This window comes from Amblyomma americanum, chromosome 6 (assembly GCF_052857255.1).
Source record: "Amblyomma americanum isolate KBUSLIRL-KWMA chromosome 6, ASM5285725v1, whole genome shotgun sequence".
In the NCBI taxonomy this organism is placed as follows: domain Eukaryota; kingdom Metazoa; phylum Arthropoda; class Arachnida; order Ixodida; family Ixodidae; genus Amblyomma; species Amblyomma americanum.
This window is the reverse complement of record NC_135502.1, coordinates 68644046-68664300: the sequence shown is the minus strand read 5'-3', so window position 1 is coordinate 68664300 and position 20255 is coordinate 68644046. Positions and strand designations below refer to the sequence as shown.

General features: G+C 48.0%; 1 protein-coding gene across 2 annotated transcripts in view; it reads left to right on the top strand.

Moving 5' to 3' along the window:
* Positions 1–9378, top strand: part of LOC144093640 (uncharacterized) — a 40881-nt gene extending 31503 nt beyond the window's left edge. For both annotated transcript variants that reach the window (XM_077627223.1, XM_077627224.1), the window contains exon 8: positions 319–9378. In XM_077627223.1, the coding sequence (XP_077483349.1) occupies positions 319–8995 (8677 nt within the window). In that variant the 3' untranslated portion in view covers positions 8996–9378. The remainder of the gene's footprint in view (positions 1–318) is intronic.
* Positions 9379–20255: the final 10877 nt, after the last annotated feature.

Here is a 20255-nt window from a genome sequence, read left to right as displayed (position 1 = left end):
GTCCTGTTTGTTCGGTGTGCCGTTTTCATTATATCTTCCAAGCTCGAGGTGAGTGCCCACACCTTCGGTGCCCTCACTTATTCTTCACTGATATTGAGCTTAGTCAGGGAATAACTAACAACACATGGTGGTCAGTGCCAGATTTGGCAGTCAGCTGCAAGATCTGGCATTGGCTTTGTTAAATGTTCATGCAAAATTTTTCAGGAGCTTGAGGCATTGCAAACCTTTGTAGCATTGTACCAATATTTTGTTCTGGTTTCTTTCTTACATAAGGTGCAAAGTTCTCTGATTGCAGTTCATGTCCTTCCTTTACTTTAGGGGACCCACTGAAATGGGAACCGGTGAAAAGTTTATCTCAAGAGGACGTTTTCAGGAGATAGATTCACCTGAACGGACAAAACCACAAGTTTCAATGCAGTCTCCTGTCCGTGATGACAGTGATGAATCCCAGCAGGAGGCAGACGACAGGAGTTGGGGTGCCGACGATGACATGGACACGAAAAAAGAGGACCCTAGCAGCCACTCACAGAGTTCTCCAGAGACCTCAGTTGAAGAAGAACGAGAAAAGGAGGAAGAAAAGATGGAAGAAAAGATAGAAGAAAAGATGGAAGAAAAGATAGAAGAAAAGATGGAAGAAGAAAAGATAGAAGAAAAGATAGAAGAAAAGATGGAAGAAGGAAAAAAGGAAGGAGATGAAGAGGAAGAAGTAGAAGCAAGTATCCCTGCTACAACATTCTTTGCTGATTTTAGCTCCTTTGACCTGCCTCCACTGCCCAGTGAGATTCCCCTTCCAGATGACATTCCACCTCCACCGCCCCCACCTCCTTTTCTGGGTGTCATCGACCCAGGCCAGGAGAAGTACTCGCCAGAGGAGCCCACGCCAGCTCTGCCTGACCCAGTACTGCCCTTGTTGCCACCACCTCCACCACCCCCTGAAACGCTGCTGCCTCCAGCAGAAGCACACTGTGTAGAGCAACCCCGTGTTGAACCATCACATTTCGAACCACCCCATGCAGAACTAACTCGTTTTGAACCACCTTGTGTCGAACAACCTCAGGTTGAACCACCTCATGTTGAACCACCTCATGTGGAACCACTCAAGGTGGAACCACCCCGTGTGGAAGAGTCCAAGTCCAAGCTGCTCATTGGCAAGGCATTGGCCAAGAAACGGTTGATTGCATTTTCACTTACTTCAAACCAGCCTCTGCAGAAAGCCCTGGAAGTGAAGAGAGCAGCCACAGTGACAAAGCCCGTCAAGGGTGCCTTGTCATTCAGTTTTTCCCGCAAGAATGTTGGGAAAGTGGCACCCATTTCAAGCGCGTTGTTCAAAGAAGATGATGATCAAGCAGACGAAGAAGCTCCAGAGGCTACCACATTTGCATCAGGTGAAGGGACGCAGCCAGACACTGCCGAGACTAAAAGCACGGACGAGACTGAGAAAAATGAAAAGCCAGCTGCTGAGACAGAGGAGCAGCAAGACAATAATTTTTACTTTGTAGCTCCTCCCAAGAGGTTTAAAGTCAAGCCCAAATTTGAGTTTGTTAAGTTTTTGAAGAGTGATAAGTTTGAGCTCAAGCTACCTGTTGATGCAACTGAAGGTGTTCCTGAGAAGAAATGTAAGAAGGAGCCAGAAGATGAAAGCAAAGAGTCAACCGATGCCAAAACAAACAATAAAGATGCTGAGAAGCCTAGTGCTGATGCAAAAAAACAGGAGCCTTCCAAAGGCACTGACAAAAGTGGAGAATCTGCTAAGGAGAAGAGAGGTTCTCCTGATGTCCTGCCTGCTGCAAACAGTAGCAAAAAGAAGAAAGACAAAGCTAGTGCAGGTGCTACTGTCAAAGCTGAAAAGAAGGAACGTGGCAGGAGTCCTCGCAGCAGCAAGCAATCCAAGGACAAGCGAAGTCGTTCCCGTGAACGAAAAAGAAGTCGTTCAAGAGACAAAAAACGAAGTCAGTCGAGAGAACGAAAGAGAAGCAGATCCAGGGATAGACGAAGGGGACGGTCACGAGAACGCCACCGGAGCCGTTCCCCACGAGAGAAAAAGAGGAGCAAGTCTAAAGAAGGCAGGCGCAGTCGCTCCAGAGACAGAAAGACAGGTCACGCCAAGGACGCCAGACGAAGCAGATCCAGGGAGCGGCGAAGGAGTCGATCCAAGGATAGGGGCAAGGACAGGGCGGAGCACAGAAGTGGCAGGGAGGCCAAGCGGCGTTCACAGAGCAGAGAACGCAGGAGCCGCTCCAAGGGTCGAGCAAGGAATAATGTAGAGAGTCAGAAGAAAAAGGAGAAGTCAACGGATGACAAGAAAAGCAAAGAAAAGCGTGCCACTTCTGGTGGCCACAAGAAGGAAGAAACAGCTAGGGTGGAAACAGTAAGCACTGAGCCGCAGGCTTCCGATCCAGGAGCCCCAGAGGAGGACGGCACTGCACATGCAGTGAATGGTGATGAGTCAACTGGCGATCAACAAGATGAAGAGGAAGAGAAGGCTGCAAACCATCCTAGATGTTTGGAGGAAGCAGCTGCTCCCAAAGATGAAAAGCAGCTTGTTCCTGGTGCTTCTTCCAGCCATAAGAAACACGATGAAGCTGGTGAATACCTGGAAAGGAACGAACCAGTTCTAAACCTTATGTGCGAGGACAGCCCACTTGATGTGCTTGGAGAGGCAGACAGTTGTGGCAGTCCAGATATGTGCCAAGGTTCTTCTCCTACTAAAGTCGTAACTGTGTCTAGTGATAAAGTGTCATCTTTTGTTGAGATGATTGAAACCAACGATGACAGCACTGCTGACGAGTGCCACTTTCTCGCCACATGCGCTTCGAGTTCTGGTGAAGAAACAACAAGTGAAAGAAAAGGCTTCGAGATACAAAAGCCAACTGAAGCACAAAAATCACCTGTGTGCTTTGATAAGCCGTTGTCTGAAGAAGAGGAAAAATGTCTTGAAACTTCATCAACAGCTTACCAGAAACAGCTTGCGAGTCAAAATGAGAGACCTGAAAAAATGCCTGAACAGACTAGTGCAGACTCTGCAAAATATGAAGATGATATTTTACTGCAGCAGAAGTTCTTAGAGGAAATAGAGGCTACTAAAAAGAGCGTTCTGGCAACAGTGGATAGACAGCATATACAGGGCCAGAAGGAGGTTTCAGAAGATGATAAAAGGGTCAGCAAGGCAGTTGAGCAGAAAAATTCAAGTGCAGAAAACGAACATGCCGGATCGTCAAGCACAGATCTTGTAGTGCCTGTCAAAGAGAAAACTGTGAAGGCAGCTAAGGTGAAGCAGAAATCCTCAAAGGGTAAGCCACGGGAAAAGAAAAAGAAGAAAGTGAAGAGGAGGTCAAAGCCTGCCAGTTCAAGCTCGTCGTCTTCATCTTCGTCCTCCTCCTCATCATCAAGCTTGTCAAGGAGCAGCAGTTCTGGCACCAGCGGAAGTTCGAGCAGTTCGGGTAGTGGTTCAGACTCTGACAGTTCAAGCAGTTCGTCTTCTTCCAGCTCTAGTTCAAGCAGCTCAAGCAGCTCATCATCTTCCTCCTCCTCTTCTTCGGAGTGCCCCCAAAAACTGAAGAAAAAGAGGAAGAAACTGAAGCTGAAGTCCAAGATGCTCAAACAAAAAATGGCTAGAATGGCAAAGAAGGCACATGCTGCAAAGATTGCGCAGGCAAGTTCTGCCAAGCCCTCAGGAACTGCTGATGCTCTAAGCATGGCGGCTACTGGTAAACAAGGAACCCTGACTACAGAGCATGCAGGCAGCGTGAAAATTGCACAAGCAAGTTCTGCCAAGCCCTTGGCAGCTGCTGATGCTCAAAGCATGGCAACCACAGATAAACCAGCAACCCTGACTGCAGAGCGTGCGGGTAGTGTGTTGATTGCACAAGCAAGTTCTGCCAAGCCCTTGGAAAGTGCTGATGTTGAGAGTATGGTGGCCACATGTAGACCAACATCCCTAACCACTGAACAAGCAAGCAGTGCAAAGATTGCACAGGCAAGTTCCGCTGAGTCCTTAGGAACTGCTGATACCCAGGACATGGCAGCCATCAGGAAACCAGCTACCTTGACAACAGAGCATGCGGGCAGTATCCTCCACACTGCCAGTGTTACACAAGTCTTAGGCTCAGCTGATGGTTCTGGATCACCGCAGGACATTTTCTGTGGTGTTAGTTTGTTGGGACCTCATGATGAACAAGCCACTGTAAAAAATTTGCCAAAGCCTGTCAAAGATTTGAGTTGTAAACCAGAAGGTCATCACAAGCCAAGTGGTGTTTCTAAGGATGGGTCAGGAAAATGCAAGCAAATAGCAGATAAACCACAGCACAGCTATAGTGTTGAAAGCATGGAGGAACAGCCCAAAGGAAGTGTTGATGTCTCTTACAAAGCCAAGAATCAACATTCAAAATTTGACAAAGCTCCTTTTGATGATGACAGGCCACCTGTTGCTGCAGACAGCTCGACTAAGAGTACCCAAGATGTGAAGAGCAGTCATAGAATTTCTGATGAGCTACCTGTTAGTACAGGTGCTTCTAGCAAGATTAGTGAACGCACCAAAAGCAGTCGTAAGATTTCTGACAAGCCTCCTGTTGATGCAGGTACCTCCAGTAAGATTAGTGAATGTGCCAAGAGCAGTCATAAAATAGCTGATGAGCCACATGTTGTTGCTGGTACCTCCAGTAAAATTAGTGAACACACGAAGATCAGTTACAAAACAGCCAATGAGCCACGTGTTGTTACTTCTAGTAAGAATGACGAACGTGCAAAGAACGGTCACAAAATAGCTGATGAGCCACCTGTTGGTGCCGGTACTTCTAGTAAGAATAGTGAGCGTGCAAAGAGCAGTAGTAAAACTGCTGACGAGGCCCCTGATAGTGCTGGTACCTCCAGTAAATTTAGTGAACGTACTAAGAGCAGTCGTAAAACTGTGGATGAGCCACCTGTCGGCACAGATACCTCCAATAAGATTAGTGAGCGCGCAAAGAGCAGTCACAAAATTAAGCTGGAAGATGACAGTGCCAGGAAACCTGATACAGGTAGAGGTGCGCCAACTGATGCTAAGGTGATAACTAGTAGCACTGTGAAGGAAAGTTTTTCCGAGCCAACAAAAGAGAAGACCATTGAGAAGACCCCAGCTGCTGAGGAACGAAGAAGAAGTGCTGAGCATCGTGCCAGCACTGAGCAGAGTGAAAGTAGAAATGACAAGAAGGACCGGCCACCAAGTAGTCGATCGTCTACTGGTGGCGATAAGGCAGCTGACAAACTTGACAGCAGACAAAGTAAGGAGCGCAAGAGGAAAAGTGAATCATCTTCAGGCAGTGAATCTGCACATAAGAAGAAAGCTTCTGAACCGAGTGCCGCGAAGTCTAGCAAGGTTGGTAATGCAGGAAGTAGCCGCCAATCGCCAAGGCCTAATTCTGCAAGTTCAGAGCGCAGGAAATCATCTCATGATGGATCCCCCCCAAAGCAGGAGAAAAGCAAAAAGGTACAGCAGCCTAAAGAGGAAGATGAATTGCGATCAGATGAGAGAGAGAATCTTAAGAGTGAGGCATTGGAACGAGCACGGAAAGAAGGCAGTGACTGCATCAAAGTGAAGACAGCCGATCGGAAAAAAGAGATCAGCTGGCCAATGTCTCTTATCAGATACACGAACAGTAAGCCTTTTATTTCATATGGCTGCAACCCTATCTATGGTAAGATTAGTAATGCAGCAGTGAAGAAGGAGAAGAAGCCTCCTGTGGTGAGTGCTAAAGAGGAAGAAAAAGAAAAGCAAGCTCTGCAGGAGGCACCAAAGGAAGACACAGCTAAAAGGGGTAACAAAGAGCGCAAAGCTCAGAAGGGTGCATTGCGAGCTGCTGTAGAAGAAAGGAAGAAGGCATCTCCATGCAACGATACAGTGAAAAAACCTGACACCACTGAGCTAGTGTCCTCCGAGCCAGTGTCCTCTGAAATAGTGTCCTCTGATCTAGTGTCCTCTGATCTAGTGTCCCCTGATCTAGTGTCTCCTGATCTCAATGCTATGTCTGGCCTTCAAGCTTTGCAGTGCTTGTATGACAACATGGACAGTCCAGAGGTACCAGCTAAGGATTTAGATTCAGAAAGTGAGGCAGATCATTACAAAGCCGAACCAGAGGCTGTGTCTGAAGAAGCATCTCTCATAGATCCATGTACAGACTTGGGTACAGCAAAAGAAGACTGCAGTGCTGTAACCTTGTCACCGTGTGCAGAAACTGGCAGTGCATTGCAGCATTCAAAAGCTGCATCACCAAGAACGCCAGAGCAAGAATTACCAGAAAAAATAAGCATGGAGTCCTTAGAAGATCTTCATAATGTTTCACTTGAGAAGCCCGGGTCACCATCACCGAGGAAAGAAAATACCCTTCAAGTGCCACTGGAAACTGTGGAACAAGATGTTATTGAAGAGTACCAGTCTCCTGATGATGCTTTATGTTCTGTTACTAAACCTTGCGAGGAAGAGGTCGTATTGCTTTGTGAAGAGGAGACCGCTCAATCACTCGATGCCATGGATGTTTCTGATGACCTCGTCGACCTGCTTCCAAATTGTGAGGTTTCTCTGGAGGAAAAACGTTTTTCGGTGTATAGCTCACGGGAAAATCATGAAAATGTTGTGGAAAACTTGAACGATCAATTAGAGACTCAGAAAACTCCTGCTGAGGATAATGCAGTTATGATGGAAAAGCCCACGGAGGCTGAGCAGCCAAATGAAGAGATGGTTCCTAGTACTAGTCCATGCACACCTAATGTGTCAGATAAGCTGGTATGTGTAGAACCCAGCCGAGTGGCAGTTCTTCCAGCTGATAAAGATCTGAACTCTGAGTATGAAAAGTTTATGGAACAGTTGAACCTTGGAAGCTGCATTGAAGTAGAAGTAGCGCAAGAGGTTGAAGTGCCTAGCGGAGACAGCATGGAGCCAGACCATTCAGACATGGGCAGTGCGGCTTTGATTGAATGTAACATTGAACCTGCTGAAGAGATCTCTGTTCCAAGGGAAACTCCGTTGCTGTCCTCATTATCAGAGGGTTCGTCTGAGGTGGCCATTGAAGATTTTGGGGCCCTTGAGGTAGCTTGTGAGAGTGAAGTCAGCAGCTCTCCATTTGTGCCATCTATAGTGTCGCCTCCAGCACCTGTGCCCGCACCCAGCTCGGCCATTACACCTGCCCCTGATGCAGTTACCTGCATTACCCCTGTTGGCACGGCTGTGGTTGACAGCCTAGCATCTTGTGTCCTCGGTCCGATTGGGTCCATAGTTTCTTCTGGCATTCCCATCGCTTCAGCATTGCCACTGTCTGCACCTGCTTCAGCATTGCCTCTGTCGGCACCTGTTGACACGTGCATCATAACGTCGTCTGCTGTTGAAGCTCCGCTTCCTGTCCCAGCTGTCACAGTGTCTGTTGCCCTGCCAGCTTCAGTGCCCATGATAACATCGCTTCATTCACCCGCATCACTTGTTGTGTCCAGTGTGCAACTGGCATCAGCTGCAGCTGCTATTTCGACTGCACCTGCTGCTGCTGCTGTTGCGAGTACATCTGTAGCTGTTTCAAGTTCACCTCCTGTTTCGGATGCCGCTAACAATACTGTGCTTGCTGCTGATCCACCAGCTGGTGCTGCTGTTTCACCAAGTCTCCCTCCTGCCACTTCATCAAAGAGATTGCACAGGAAAAGACACAGCAGTACCACAGAAGCACCAAATAGTGCTGAGGACATTCCATCCTCTCCCCCTAAAAAGAAACACCCAACGAACAGCACACGCAAGTCTGCAGTGCAAAAGTCTAAACTTTCCATGCAGCCAGAAGTTTCCAGCAGCAAGAGTATGTCGCGGCCCATAATCATTAAAGTGCAAGCAAATTCTGGGGTTGGCTCCCAGGCAGGCACTCCTCAGGCCTCTCTCATGGAAAGTGCAAGTGCGACAGCAGCTGTACCATCCGAGCTGTCAGCACCAGAGGTCTGCACTGAAGTGGAAATTGGAAGTGAAGTCTGCACAGAGGAGGTGAAGTTTCCATCTTCAGGGGATGACATGTTTGTGGCTGTCGTGGACACAGAAGATATCAGTCTCGCAGCTGTTGAGGAAGTGGCATGCTCGTCATCGGAAGACATTGGCAGTGTCCCGACAACATGCACCGAGCTCCCCGAAGAGAAGGACAGCTCCCCACCACCACCTCCTCCACCTCCCAGATACCTGCGCCTCAAGCCACGGAAGGGGTCGTCATCGTCATCATCTGTGAGTTCGTCTAGCTCTGTGGAAGAAACACCGCCACCACCACCTCCGCGGCCACCAGTTCGTTGCTTGGTGCTCCCTCCACCCCCTGCAGGTATCCTCTTGCCAGCTGGCAGGGGCACTCTGTCGAGCGAGCCAAAGAAGTCAGTCACCTTTGCCGATGGCATCCCGCCAGGCAAAGAACCACCATCAAGTGGTGGCGTACCCTCACCACCACCGCCTCCTCCACCGCCACCTCGTGAACGCAAGCACCGCACAAAGGTCAAGGTGATCATACCCTCATCTGTGGCAGATTCACTGCCACCACCACCACCACCACCTCCCCCCAAGCGAGCAGCACAGTCAGCAGCCACACCTTTGCCAGCGGCAGCTGCAAGCCCAGCTCCTGTTGCTGTGGAAACAGTGGCTGCCTACCCACAGTACCAGGTGCACCTGGCCCAGCAGGGCTATCCAGCCACAGGTTACGCTGTCCCATACAACAATTACCCAACAGCTGGTTATGCCTACACAACTGCAGCACATTTAGGGCAGACGATGGCGTACGCCTATGCACCCGGCCAGGCAACACACCAGGCAATGCCAGTACAGCAGGTCCAGCAAGTTCCTGCTCCACAGCACCTGTATGCTAATGCCACAGCAGCATCCTACATGTACCACCCACAGCAGATTGTACAAACCAACCCAGCTGTGATCCAGCAGCAGCAGCCACCGCCACCACCACCTCCACCACCACCACCACCACCACCTGTTGGTCCGCGACCTCCCAGGCCGCCTACATAGCCTCACGTGTTTGTTATCCAAAACCTTGTGCACAGCGGTGAATGATTTTTGTTTTGGGGGAAAATCCTCATGTTGTGGTGCGCATGACATTAGACTGAAGCAGCAGTGTAGGCCCTGTTGTGGGCCGAAGTGGGTGCTTGCCATTTTTTCATGTGTAGATGTATGAACCTTAAGAGATGAAGGCTCAAAACATATTTGCTGCATTGTTTTCACTACTGTCACTTTGCCTGAGGCTGGTGCACCAGCTTTGGTTGAACAAGATGCTTGCATACAACTCATTCTGATTATGCTACAGACACAATGCATTGAACATGTTGTCAATTGTGTAAATAATTTTTTCGTTATTCGTAGAATAAATGAAGTATTCTTGTGCAGGTTGGCTACTTCAGGTTTGTGTTTCTGTGGGCTTGATAAACTTGAAACTTGCAAGGTGACACTACCAGTAGTCGGTAAACAATATAACGAACACTGTTGCATCTGACAACCAAAAGTAGGTTTCAAAATGGCAAATTTTTAAATACAATTATATATATATTTTTTTCAGCATGCAAAATCTGAACTCTTTTCTAGCAGAAATGGCCGTAGATGTTGATGGTGTACACCAGAAACCTTCAAATGTGTGAAAACACCTCTGTATATTCCTGCCGTTCTGTTCCGCAGAACTGTACCTTAACTGAAAGATTATGTGAGACTTGTATAGCTCCAATTGTTTATCTTTTCAAATGAGTGTTTTGGGCACATGGGAGAAAAATTAATGTGGATTAGCTCAGCTAATCCAGGATATACAAAGTGAAAGCTGTTGGTGTTTGTTGGCGTTGACAATGTTCTGGAGGCTGATGATTTTGAAGAAAGGAAGGGCACATAATTGGCTTCCTGGGTAAGTGGATGCCTCAATCGCGCTTTGGGGTATGTGGGGGTGGTGAGAGAGAGATGTGGGCTGCATGCATTAGCGCTGACAACATTCGTTCATTTAAAATATGGATGTATTAGCTCAGCTAATCCAGGATATGCAAAGCTAGAGCTGACAACTTCTAACGGCGATGATTTTGAGGAAAGGAGAGGCGCATAACTGGCTCCCTGGGTCAGTGGAGTCTCATTCGTGCTTTGATGTAGGTGGAGGAAGCGAAAACGAGCCCCCCCCCCCCCCCCCCCCCCCCAAAAAAAAAACGTTTTACAGTTTTACAAAGTTGTCAGCGCTAATGCATACATCAAAGCGTGAATGAGGCCTCCATTGACCCAGGGAGCCAGTTGTGCCCCCTTCCTTTCCTCAAAATCGTCGCCACCTAGAACACCAGCAGCTTTCGCTTTGTATATCCTGGATTAGCTGAGATAATTTACATTCATTCCACTTGGCACTGCATGGAACTTTCTAGAACGCGGGTTTTTTGCACGACACCGTATGCGTTCCATTTTTTATTTATCATTTACGTTTTTTATTTTTGTTGTTGTTCAGGTGCTATGCCGATGTCCATGGCTATAGTGACGTCCAAGTAATTTTCGCCTTTAAGTAATTATAATTCATCAGCCAAATTTTTTCATAGCAAGATCTCATCACGCACTATATAACACAAAAGTTTTGCACATTTATCTTAACAGAACGACTTAATTGTGCGGAGAAAGTTTTGCTGACACGAAACACTGGCTGTTGTGACGTCAAAGTAGTCTTCACGTTCAAACAACTAATTGCAATTCATCAACCAAATTTTTCCCACAGGAAGACCTCATCCAGCACTATCTAACACAATCAAATTTTTGCACATATATCTTTATAGAGTGACACAATAATGCGGAGAAGCTATGTCGACGTCCGTGGCTGTTGCGACGTCGAAGTGTAATTTTCTCTAATTACACCACATCGACCAAATTTTTCCCACAGCGAGACATCACACACTAACACAACCAATTTTTGCACATTTATCTTCACAGAACGATGTAATCGTGCGGAGAAAGTTTTGCTGACATGAAACTCTGGACATAGCCATCTAATGATTTCGCATTAAAAAACTGCAGAGACACTTCTAAAGCATTTACTGTGCCTGGGCGCATTGACACCCACCCACACGCGCGCGCATGGCTCCACGTGGAACGCACTACGACGAACGGTTGCGTCACAATTTTGATGCGAAATGAAATGGCGCAGTAACTGTTTAGCATCTCGGTGGACACCTCAACCGCGCCTGAAAGGAGCATAGACACCTAAATTCTGGGTACGCGTTTTCTTATTTGAAATGATGCGTAAGGCATCATTATACATGGATTACCAATTGGTATTCTTCTACGACTGCTACATAATTTATAATCACATTTCCTTTTCGTGCTGTTTCGGTTTCAACAGCTGAATGAGGACTATGACGTCAAAGTGTACTTACAGGTCACATGAGACATGAAGAAACTTCAATATAATCGCTGCTTCCTCATTCGTTGTCATTCCGGCTCTTGAGGAAGACTGGCTGAAGCAGTAATTTTATGGACATTTTTTCATGCCTTACGTGACCCAAAAGTACTCTATCTCAGCCATCATTTGGCTGTTGAAACCGAAAAAGCATGACAGAAAAAAATCGATTATAAGTTATTTGGTGGTCGTAGGCGAATATCACATGGTTATTCATGCGTAGTAGTGTCTTCCGCATCATTATATAGAAGAAAACATGCCACCAAAATTAGGTGTCGTGCAGGCTCGTGAGATCCCGGGCCGGAAGAGGTAGTGCGAACCACCTCCATTTGGGGACTGGATGGCGCATCGGGCTCCCGGAAGCCACCGGAAGTGCCTCGACCTAAAAGTCAGCCATTCAGACAAGTTAGCCTTTGGCAGTGCACGAAATCGAAGCACAGCACGGTTTTCCAGTTTTCGTTTTCCATTTAGCATTTCGTCTTGTCGCCGTTCTCGTGTTTTTCCTCGGCACCTGTCGCGCCGTCAACTGCATGAGGAGACCAGCGAAATCTTGCAGACGACAGGGCGCCGCTACACACAGCACGTACGGAGCCTCGTCTGCTCAGCTCGTTCCGTTCAGCTAGCGTCACCAACTCTGCTTTCGTAGCGAGAGCAACACTACGCTGCCCAGTCGAGCATTTCGCCTTGAGCCGTGGAGTCCGACAGTGCGCATGCGCGAAACCAGAGAGGAGCAGCAGGTGCGCGGCGCATGACGTCAGAGTTCGCCGGCGCCGCGCGTGAATGCGCATGCGCGGCTACCGGAGAAGGGCAGCAGGTGCGCGGTGCATGACATCAGCTCGGCCGCGTGTGGGGTCGTGTGGAAAATGTGTATGTGCGGCTGTGTGTATAAAAGCTGAGGTGATACGACTCGGTGTATCACAATCGCTTCATATGGGCGACGAAAAGAAGACTCCAGCCGCCGCTATGCGGCGGTACTGTCAGGAGATCAATTCTTCGGACCCAGAAGGTCGTCTGACATTGGGCCGCTCTGCAGAGAAAGAATGAACATCGGAAGGCTAAACGAGCGGCGGAGACGCCTGAGCAAAGAGAAGAACGTCTTGCCAAGCGGAGACTCCAAGAGGCGGAGCGTAACAAGCGGCGCATAGCAGCTCGTATGGTTCGTTCGCAAGAAAACCAAGATGAAGCAATGGCAACAACATCAACAACAACAACAACTGAAGAGGAGGATGTAAAGGCTCGCCGTATAACTGACCACGCGATTAGACCAGGGGGGGAACTGCGGCTCTCGCTACGTATATCCTGGCATATAGTTGAGCTAAGCCACTGAGAATTTTTTTGTTGTGATGTACGTTCCCGCGCTCTAAGCCCAAGTTATACCATCAATGGGGATGAATTTAAGAAAGAGTAGGTGGAAACCTTCACCAGGCAGCCGACTTTGACTTTGCCAAATTATGTTTCGACCGAACTGGAGCGAGGGCGAGGCTACTATCTGGTGAGATGCCGAGACGGTATTCTGCTGGTTCAGAAGAGTGCCTGCAAAAGGTATGGTAGTACTTTTTCGACGGTGTGTATCAGGTACTGTTTTGTGCTGTACCAAATTACGCATGCATGGCATTTTATTCGTGATGCTTGGTGTAGTTGACTTCTAACGGCGCTTGTCACGCGCGGGACAGACCATCTTTCTCGTTTCTCTCGCGCTGTGCAGCTGAAAGGCGGCTGTGCTGTGGAGTTGGGTTAAACGCACGTCTGGAAGGTAGATGACACCCTAAAGCAATAAACATCACCCTCCATCGATGAGACTACTAGACGTCGGCCGCCTGAAACTCGGAAACAAACTGCAGCAGCTGTATAGCAAGCGGCTCTTCGAGTGTCAGTATTTCCGCGCCATCGCCTTTTCTTTGCTATGCGAAAATTCGGTTTTTTAGATGACCTAACCTCATGTCATTCCCTTACTGCTCAATTGCGGTCAGAAAACAAGATGAGAACGCAGCGTTTTATGCACGTACGCCTTGGCCGCGGCAGGGTGAGACCTGCATGCCTGTTTCTTTTAATTCACAGGGTTCTCTAAATGATGATCACATTTCTTGCATTCAGCTTGCTTATTCCTTTGATGTAGCAGCAGACATCGGACTTCAGCTGGCTTCACTAGCGCCCGCTTCGGAAAGCGGGAATTCGGCATCCAGCCACCTAGTGGAGATCAGTGGTTCGAACAGTCTGTTAGAAGAAAAGGGCGAAGAGATGCCGGGATAATGAAACATAGGGCATTAGGGGGGGTTACAAAAATATGAAGCGCTGAGAGCTATTTTGAAAGGAAAAAAAATTGGGAGTGGCTTAGCTCGGCTGTGCCAGGATATACGTAGCGAAAGCTAAGGCATAGCTTGATTGCAAGTCCAGGTCACTCTGGTTGTCTGGCTAGTTGTCACGTGGTTCGTCACGCGGTTGGTCGCGTGGTTGATCACGTGGTGCGGTGCGAGCACGGCGAATCTGTGAATTCGTGGCCAATGTAGCTTTCGCTACAATAATGGTGTTGGGTTTACTTTCGGGAATGCGGTTTTGTACCTAAGGGAAGAAGTTCGATCGAGATTGGAAATAAATCGGAGAGCTTTTGGAAGATAACACACGGTACTTCTTGCCGAAGGGGGCCTTTCACTCCTTAGGCAGTTTGAGCGTAGTAAACTGCTGCCAGAGAGAGTACAGTAGCTGATATATATTCTACATGATGGAGTATCAGTTCTTAGAGTGTATATTGGGGCAAAAAAATTGGACGATTTTTAAACTACCCCTAAGAGTACAATGCTAAGCATTGCCGCTTTGTCGCACAAAGCCTTTATAAAATTATCACACTGAATGAACACTCCTCAGTAGTGTAGAGAGGCGCGGTGAAATAAATCCTTGCTCCTTTGTGATTGGAAGTTTGTAATAATACTAAAGCCTTTGATTGTCATGTAAGATATACTGAACAAATGAGCAGGTCAGCCCAAGCCGCACAGGCTTGTCGGATTGTAGCCAGCAATCAATCGCATGACCTTCGGCATATAATTTATGCAAGCAAAATAGAAAAACCGAATTAAAATAATGCATGCAATAATTTACCTAATCAATGTTACAAAATTATTGCGCAGAACCTCAGCGCATACTTTGTCGGTACAGAAAACAAACGCTCAGTCAATGAATTAAATATTGTAGAAATATAATGTCTAGCAAGACGACCATAATGGGTAAAACATCTTGGAACGAAAAACATTTGGTTTTGACGAAATATGTGGAACTAAGAAGTCCAGGTACGCCCAGAATAAAGAAATAAACGACGTTTTGAAGAAAAAATTGGCTGTGGTTTAACTCTGGTTAACCCTAGTTGAATTGCGAAAGCTTCGTTTCCTCGTCACGTCGTCTACGCAGCGTCTCACTTCGACGCTCTCGAAAACTCAAATCGGTCTCTTCCGCAGTTGAAGAGTCACTCCGGGACGTGGCACGATTTCTTCTAGCCGCATCTTCGTTACGACGTTTCTCGATTCGTGCGGCGCGTTCTTCTGGCGTCTCTAGAGCGCGTTCTCTCTTCCTCGCTTTGTTCTGTTGTTGCGTCTCTTTCGAGCTCTCCGTAACGAAAACAATACAGTGAGGAGAAGCGCGCGCGCACACACACACACACACACACACACACACACACACACACACACACACACACACACACACACACACACACACACACACACACACACACACACACACACACACACACACACACACACACACACACACACACACACACACACACACACACACATATATATATATATATATATATATATATATATATATATATATATATATATATATACACGCACACCACGCGAGGCGACACCTCTCCCTCTACCCCAGCGGAGCACATCTGGTGGAGCGAGCGGCGTCGACGGCGGCGCCATCTGTTGGAGCGCGGCTGCGGTGTTGCTAGGCAACGGCGGCTCAAGGTCGTTCGTCAGCCACGGCATACGGCTGAAGTGCGCGACGAGCCGAAATGGCTCGCTGGCTGGCGTAGTAAAGCTTTCGCTTTAAAAAAAGGGTTCATTGAAGGTATCTGAAGCGCGGAGAACAGATTAGTATCGGGTGCAATATCCGTTTTGTAGGCTGAAGACCGAAGAAGATATTACAAGACTTTGAATTTAGAACGCAAAGTCAAAGAACAAGGATCATCATCATCAGCCTGACTACGTCCACTGCAGTGCAAAAGCCTCTCCCATGTCTCTCCAACAAGGATAGAAAACTGTAATTCCATATCTTAGTATACATGTGCTTGCATGCAGTAGAAATACCAGATTTATTTATTCATTTATTCAAAATACCTTACAGGGCCCAGAAGGGCATTGAGTAAGGGGGGCATTGCCGCTTTGTCGCACAAAGCCTTTATAAAATTATCCCACTGAATGAACACTCCTCAGTAGTGTAGAGAGGCGCGGTGAAATAAATCCTTGCTCCTTTGTGATTGGAAGTAGGTTTCTGAGAAAAAAATATTGGAGCCGTAGAAGCGCACTAGCACTAGCTGGGAATTTTTGATTTTCAGGTTTAAAGAACGCGCTGCAGCGAAGGCGCCCCATGGATGGATGGATGGATGGAAGGTAGGAGCGCCCCCTTTGAAACGGGGTGATGGTAGTTGCCACCATGCTCAGTTTTTCCTTTATTTTTGTTTAACTGTGTTGTAAGTTATTAAAATTCGCCATTGTCTTTAAATACGTCTTCTTACATTTCTTACAAGCTCAAGAATACGAACTTCAGTATTCCACGCGATAACTCTCAAATTGTTCGCAATAAACGCCGCCAACTACTCACGTATGCAAAATCGCTAAAATCAGAAGGTGACAAAGTGCATTTGGTTTTTGATGAACTGTATATCAATAGTGTGTCTAACTTCTGGGATAATGAAGCCAATCGTGCAGTGCGGGTGTCTCAAGAGTGACGCAGACCTTGCAGTCCTCATAAATTGGCAGACAAACCGTCCTTGCGGTCACTTGTACGGCGCTGCGCTGTTTTGGGTACAAACTTCCTCTACACCAACATAACAAGTGTTCTTTCTAAAAACGTGGCTCTTTCTTCACTAATCGATTCGTGCTGTTCGTCGATCATCGCGCTTACCGAGACTTGGTTAAATGACACGATTCCTGACAATGTCCTTTTCACCTGTGATTCTGAATTTAACATATTTCGTTGCGACCGCGTCGGCCGTAGGGGTGGTGGTGTACTTCTAGCAGTTAAGAGATCACCACTTTGCTTACTGACGTCGCGTCGTGCCTGGAGTCAGTGTGGGTTCGCTTACAATGTGGCCTTTTTGTTATCATTATTGGTGTAGTCTACCGGCCTCCTGACATGAGCACTTCATTCTCAAGTGAATTTTATCGAATATTAAGCGAACTTACTGTTCGATTTCCGAAGTCAAGCTTCCTGTTGCTAGGTGATTTTAACTTTCCGACAATTAACTGGTCCTCACTATTTGCTCCAACTAATGATCCGGAAGCTCGGGCTTTCCTCCAGCCTTGCCTGGACTTCTCATTGCAGCAACTAATCTCTGAACCCACGCGTTGTTCCGCCACTTCTGCAAATGTTCTGGATCCTGTCTTAACCAATAATCCTTATCTTTGTTCTAATATTACGATCTTAGAAGGACTTTCGGATCATTCCATAATCACCGGAAAGATTAATTTCACGCTCCATAAAAAAACAACTCGCAAGAAACAAATCACGTGCTACAACCGAGCAAACTTCGATGAAATTAACGCTGAGATGACAGTTTTTGCTGAGGACTTCCTTCTCGATTTCTTAACACGTTCAGTGGAGGACAACTGGAATCTTTTCAGCAACAAACTTGCTGCACTTATCGACAGATTTATACCTGTTATCAGTATACCACACACTAACACCGCGCCCTGGTTTAATAGACACCTGCGTCGCCTGAATAATAAGAAAAAGCGTCTTTACAGACAGACCGACGAGAACAGACGCTCTGATTCCTGGCAACGATACAAAAAGTGCGATAAAGAATATCAGACGGCGCTTAAATCTGCTCGTCGCCATTTCTTCACCCACGATTTACCATGAATGTTGTGACATTCCGTGTGTGCTACGAGGATCCACGTTCGACGGCGCGGCGTAGACGGAGACCCGTGACAGCGGCATCATCAATTACCCAGCTATGCTCTTTGAGTGACGACCAGAAAAACCGGTCCCGCCGCCGCCCCGGGGAAACAGGCTTTATCCTCCCCAATTTCCGGTTACATTCCAGGACAAGGGAGCTGTCAGCGGGCCAGAGCGCGCCGTACCACAGCCGACGCTATGCGAAACCGCGAAGACGACATTCTTTCCCTCCCCCCCCCCCCTTTGTCGTGGGCTATCGCCGGGAAGGCACCCACAGCTTCCCAGAAGGGCCGCGACGGACACCTGTCATGGCGGACAGGCAGTACTCGCCAAGAATGTGGAAAGACAGGCGCTAGTGAATTAGCTCCGAAGAGAGAGCCTGTGTATACTCTCACTTGAGAGAGAGTGGTGGCGTTTTTGTTGTTTATTTAGTTTGTATTGTTAACAGACTCTGGGTTCGAGGCTAAGCCCAACCCAAAGGGGTGGTCCCCATCTCGCATGTTATTTTGGATTGGAGAATTGATGCTTTGGGCGGGCCACTGGAAATGACCGCCCTTAGTCCTTTGTTAATCAAGTGCTTAAAAGCGCATGTAAACGGATGCAGTCCAGTCTGAGCTGGGGCTCCATGCTTAGCATGTAATGTGATGCTACTTAGGCACTAACCTGCCCGGTCGATGAGTAAAGTAGTGCAAAGTTTGTTCTGTTGAAAAATTATGCTCTGCTGTCATCATCTACAAGCTCGCCTCCTGTTCATCTTCCAAGCCGAACGACACTAGAGGAAGGGTTTGGGAACCATCCTCGAAGAGACGGACGACTACTGAAATTCTACTGCATACACGCAAGCCGAGCAGGACGACATCGTTCGCGAAGAGGGCCTTCAGCGCCGAAGCCCGACGGCGTGCAGCTTCTGCCAGCAACCGCTCGAGCCCAACTCCGGAGCCACTCCATCGCCCCCATGAAGTCGTCGGCACGTAAGCTCGGACGCCCCAGCCTCTGATGTATAATCCTAATCATGTGTAATTATTGAATATACCTGTTTGTTTAAACTGAGCCATACGGTGTCTCTTTGCCTCTCCGTCCCGTGTGGACCTGCGCATTATGGGGGTCATCACACTGGTGCCAGAAGTGGGGTCTCAAAAGCAAATGTCCTCTGAATGCTGTGACATTCATGACTTCAAAATTGTAATCAAAAGGGAATCACGGGACTGATTGTGGGACTTTTACCCCCATTTGAGAGGCTTGAGGCACTGGAGGGCTTGAAAAAAAAAATGACTGTATCTGAGGGAGCTCCCACTCCACAGCCGTCGCTCGGAGCAAGCATGCTGGCATTAGGAAGCGTCATTCCGACGTTTACGGGAGATAAGACAGGGGTTCCAATCTGCGATTTCTTTTCCATGCTAGAAGAGATTGGGAAAATGGGGGGATGGTCCGATGCTCAAATGCTGGGAATGGCGAGGTGTAAGATGGCAGGAGCTGCTCATGATTTTGCCTGGCGAGACGAAAAAGTAAAATCCACAAAATCATTTGCGGAATTTAAGAAGCTCGCTTTTGAGCATTTCGACACTGAACCACGTCACGTGCGGGTACAGAGGTTCCGTGACGCCGGACAGATGGTAGGGGAGGACGTGCGAACATTTGCGTCACGGCTTCAGCGCTTAGCGCGCGATACGTTAAGCAGGGAGGAGGAAGGAGACCAGCTAAAAAAGAAATACGCGGAGGATATACTTAAAGAGGAAATGACCGCTTTGTTCGTGGCTGGTCTGCAAGACCCCGTGCGCCGGTTCGTGCTCTCGCGCAAGCCGAGCAATTTCGACCAAGCCGTGGAGGCCGCATTGGATGAGGAACGAAATGAGGCGTTAACGACAGCCGCAGCGAGAGTACGCGTCATAGAGAGAGCGGTGCTCAACCCTGAGGTTGCTCTCTTGACAGAGCGGTTAGATCGCTTAGAACAGCTGCTATCTCAGCAAGTAGAATGCCAGGTTGAAGCGCGCGCTCAACAGCGCCCATTCGCTGGAAACCGGAGACCGCCACAAAGCTACAGGCGCGGTATGCGAGATTTTGAAGAAATCGTATGCTTCGCTTGCCAGGGTTGCGGACACATCGCCAGGTTCTGCCAAAACGTGCGCCGCGGGGAGCCACAAAGAGAAGCAGGCGAGACACGCCCTAAGCAAGCCTACAGCGGGGCTCCAGATACCGAGTCAAAAAACTAGTTAGTCCTCCCCAGCCTGAGGAGCGTGGGGAGGGAGCAGTAGATGATGAGGTGGTGGTAGTTTGTGTGGCCGACGAGGCATGCCCTGTTGTGCGTTGCAAGTTAAATGGTTGTTGTATGGAATTGTTGATAGATACGGGGTCAAAGGTGACATTGCTTAAGGAGAGCAGTTTTAACACGCTTCGAAGGAAGGGGGACCGCGAGGTGTTGGAAGCGTCTGGTGGTATGGCAACCAAATTTGTAGGCATAACGGGGGATCCTCTTGGCATAAGTGGACTCTACCGGTTACACTTCTCTCTCGGCGGAATTGCATTGGAGCACCCCTGCTACGTATGCCCGGACACGGTGTCTCTGCCAAACGGAGTGTCAGGTATATTAGGGCAGGATTTTTTGAGAAAAGGGAAGGTAGTAGTCTCATTCTCTGAGGAAGAGGTTAATGCGGGCGGCTCAAAAGTTCCGTTTTTGAACAGGAGAGGGGCTGAGATTCGCATTACCGATATTGACACCCGTCAAACAGTGGGATCATTGGATAAGGT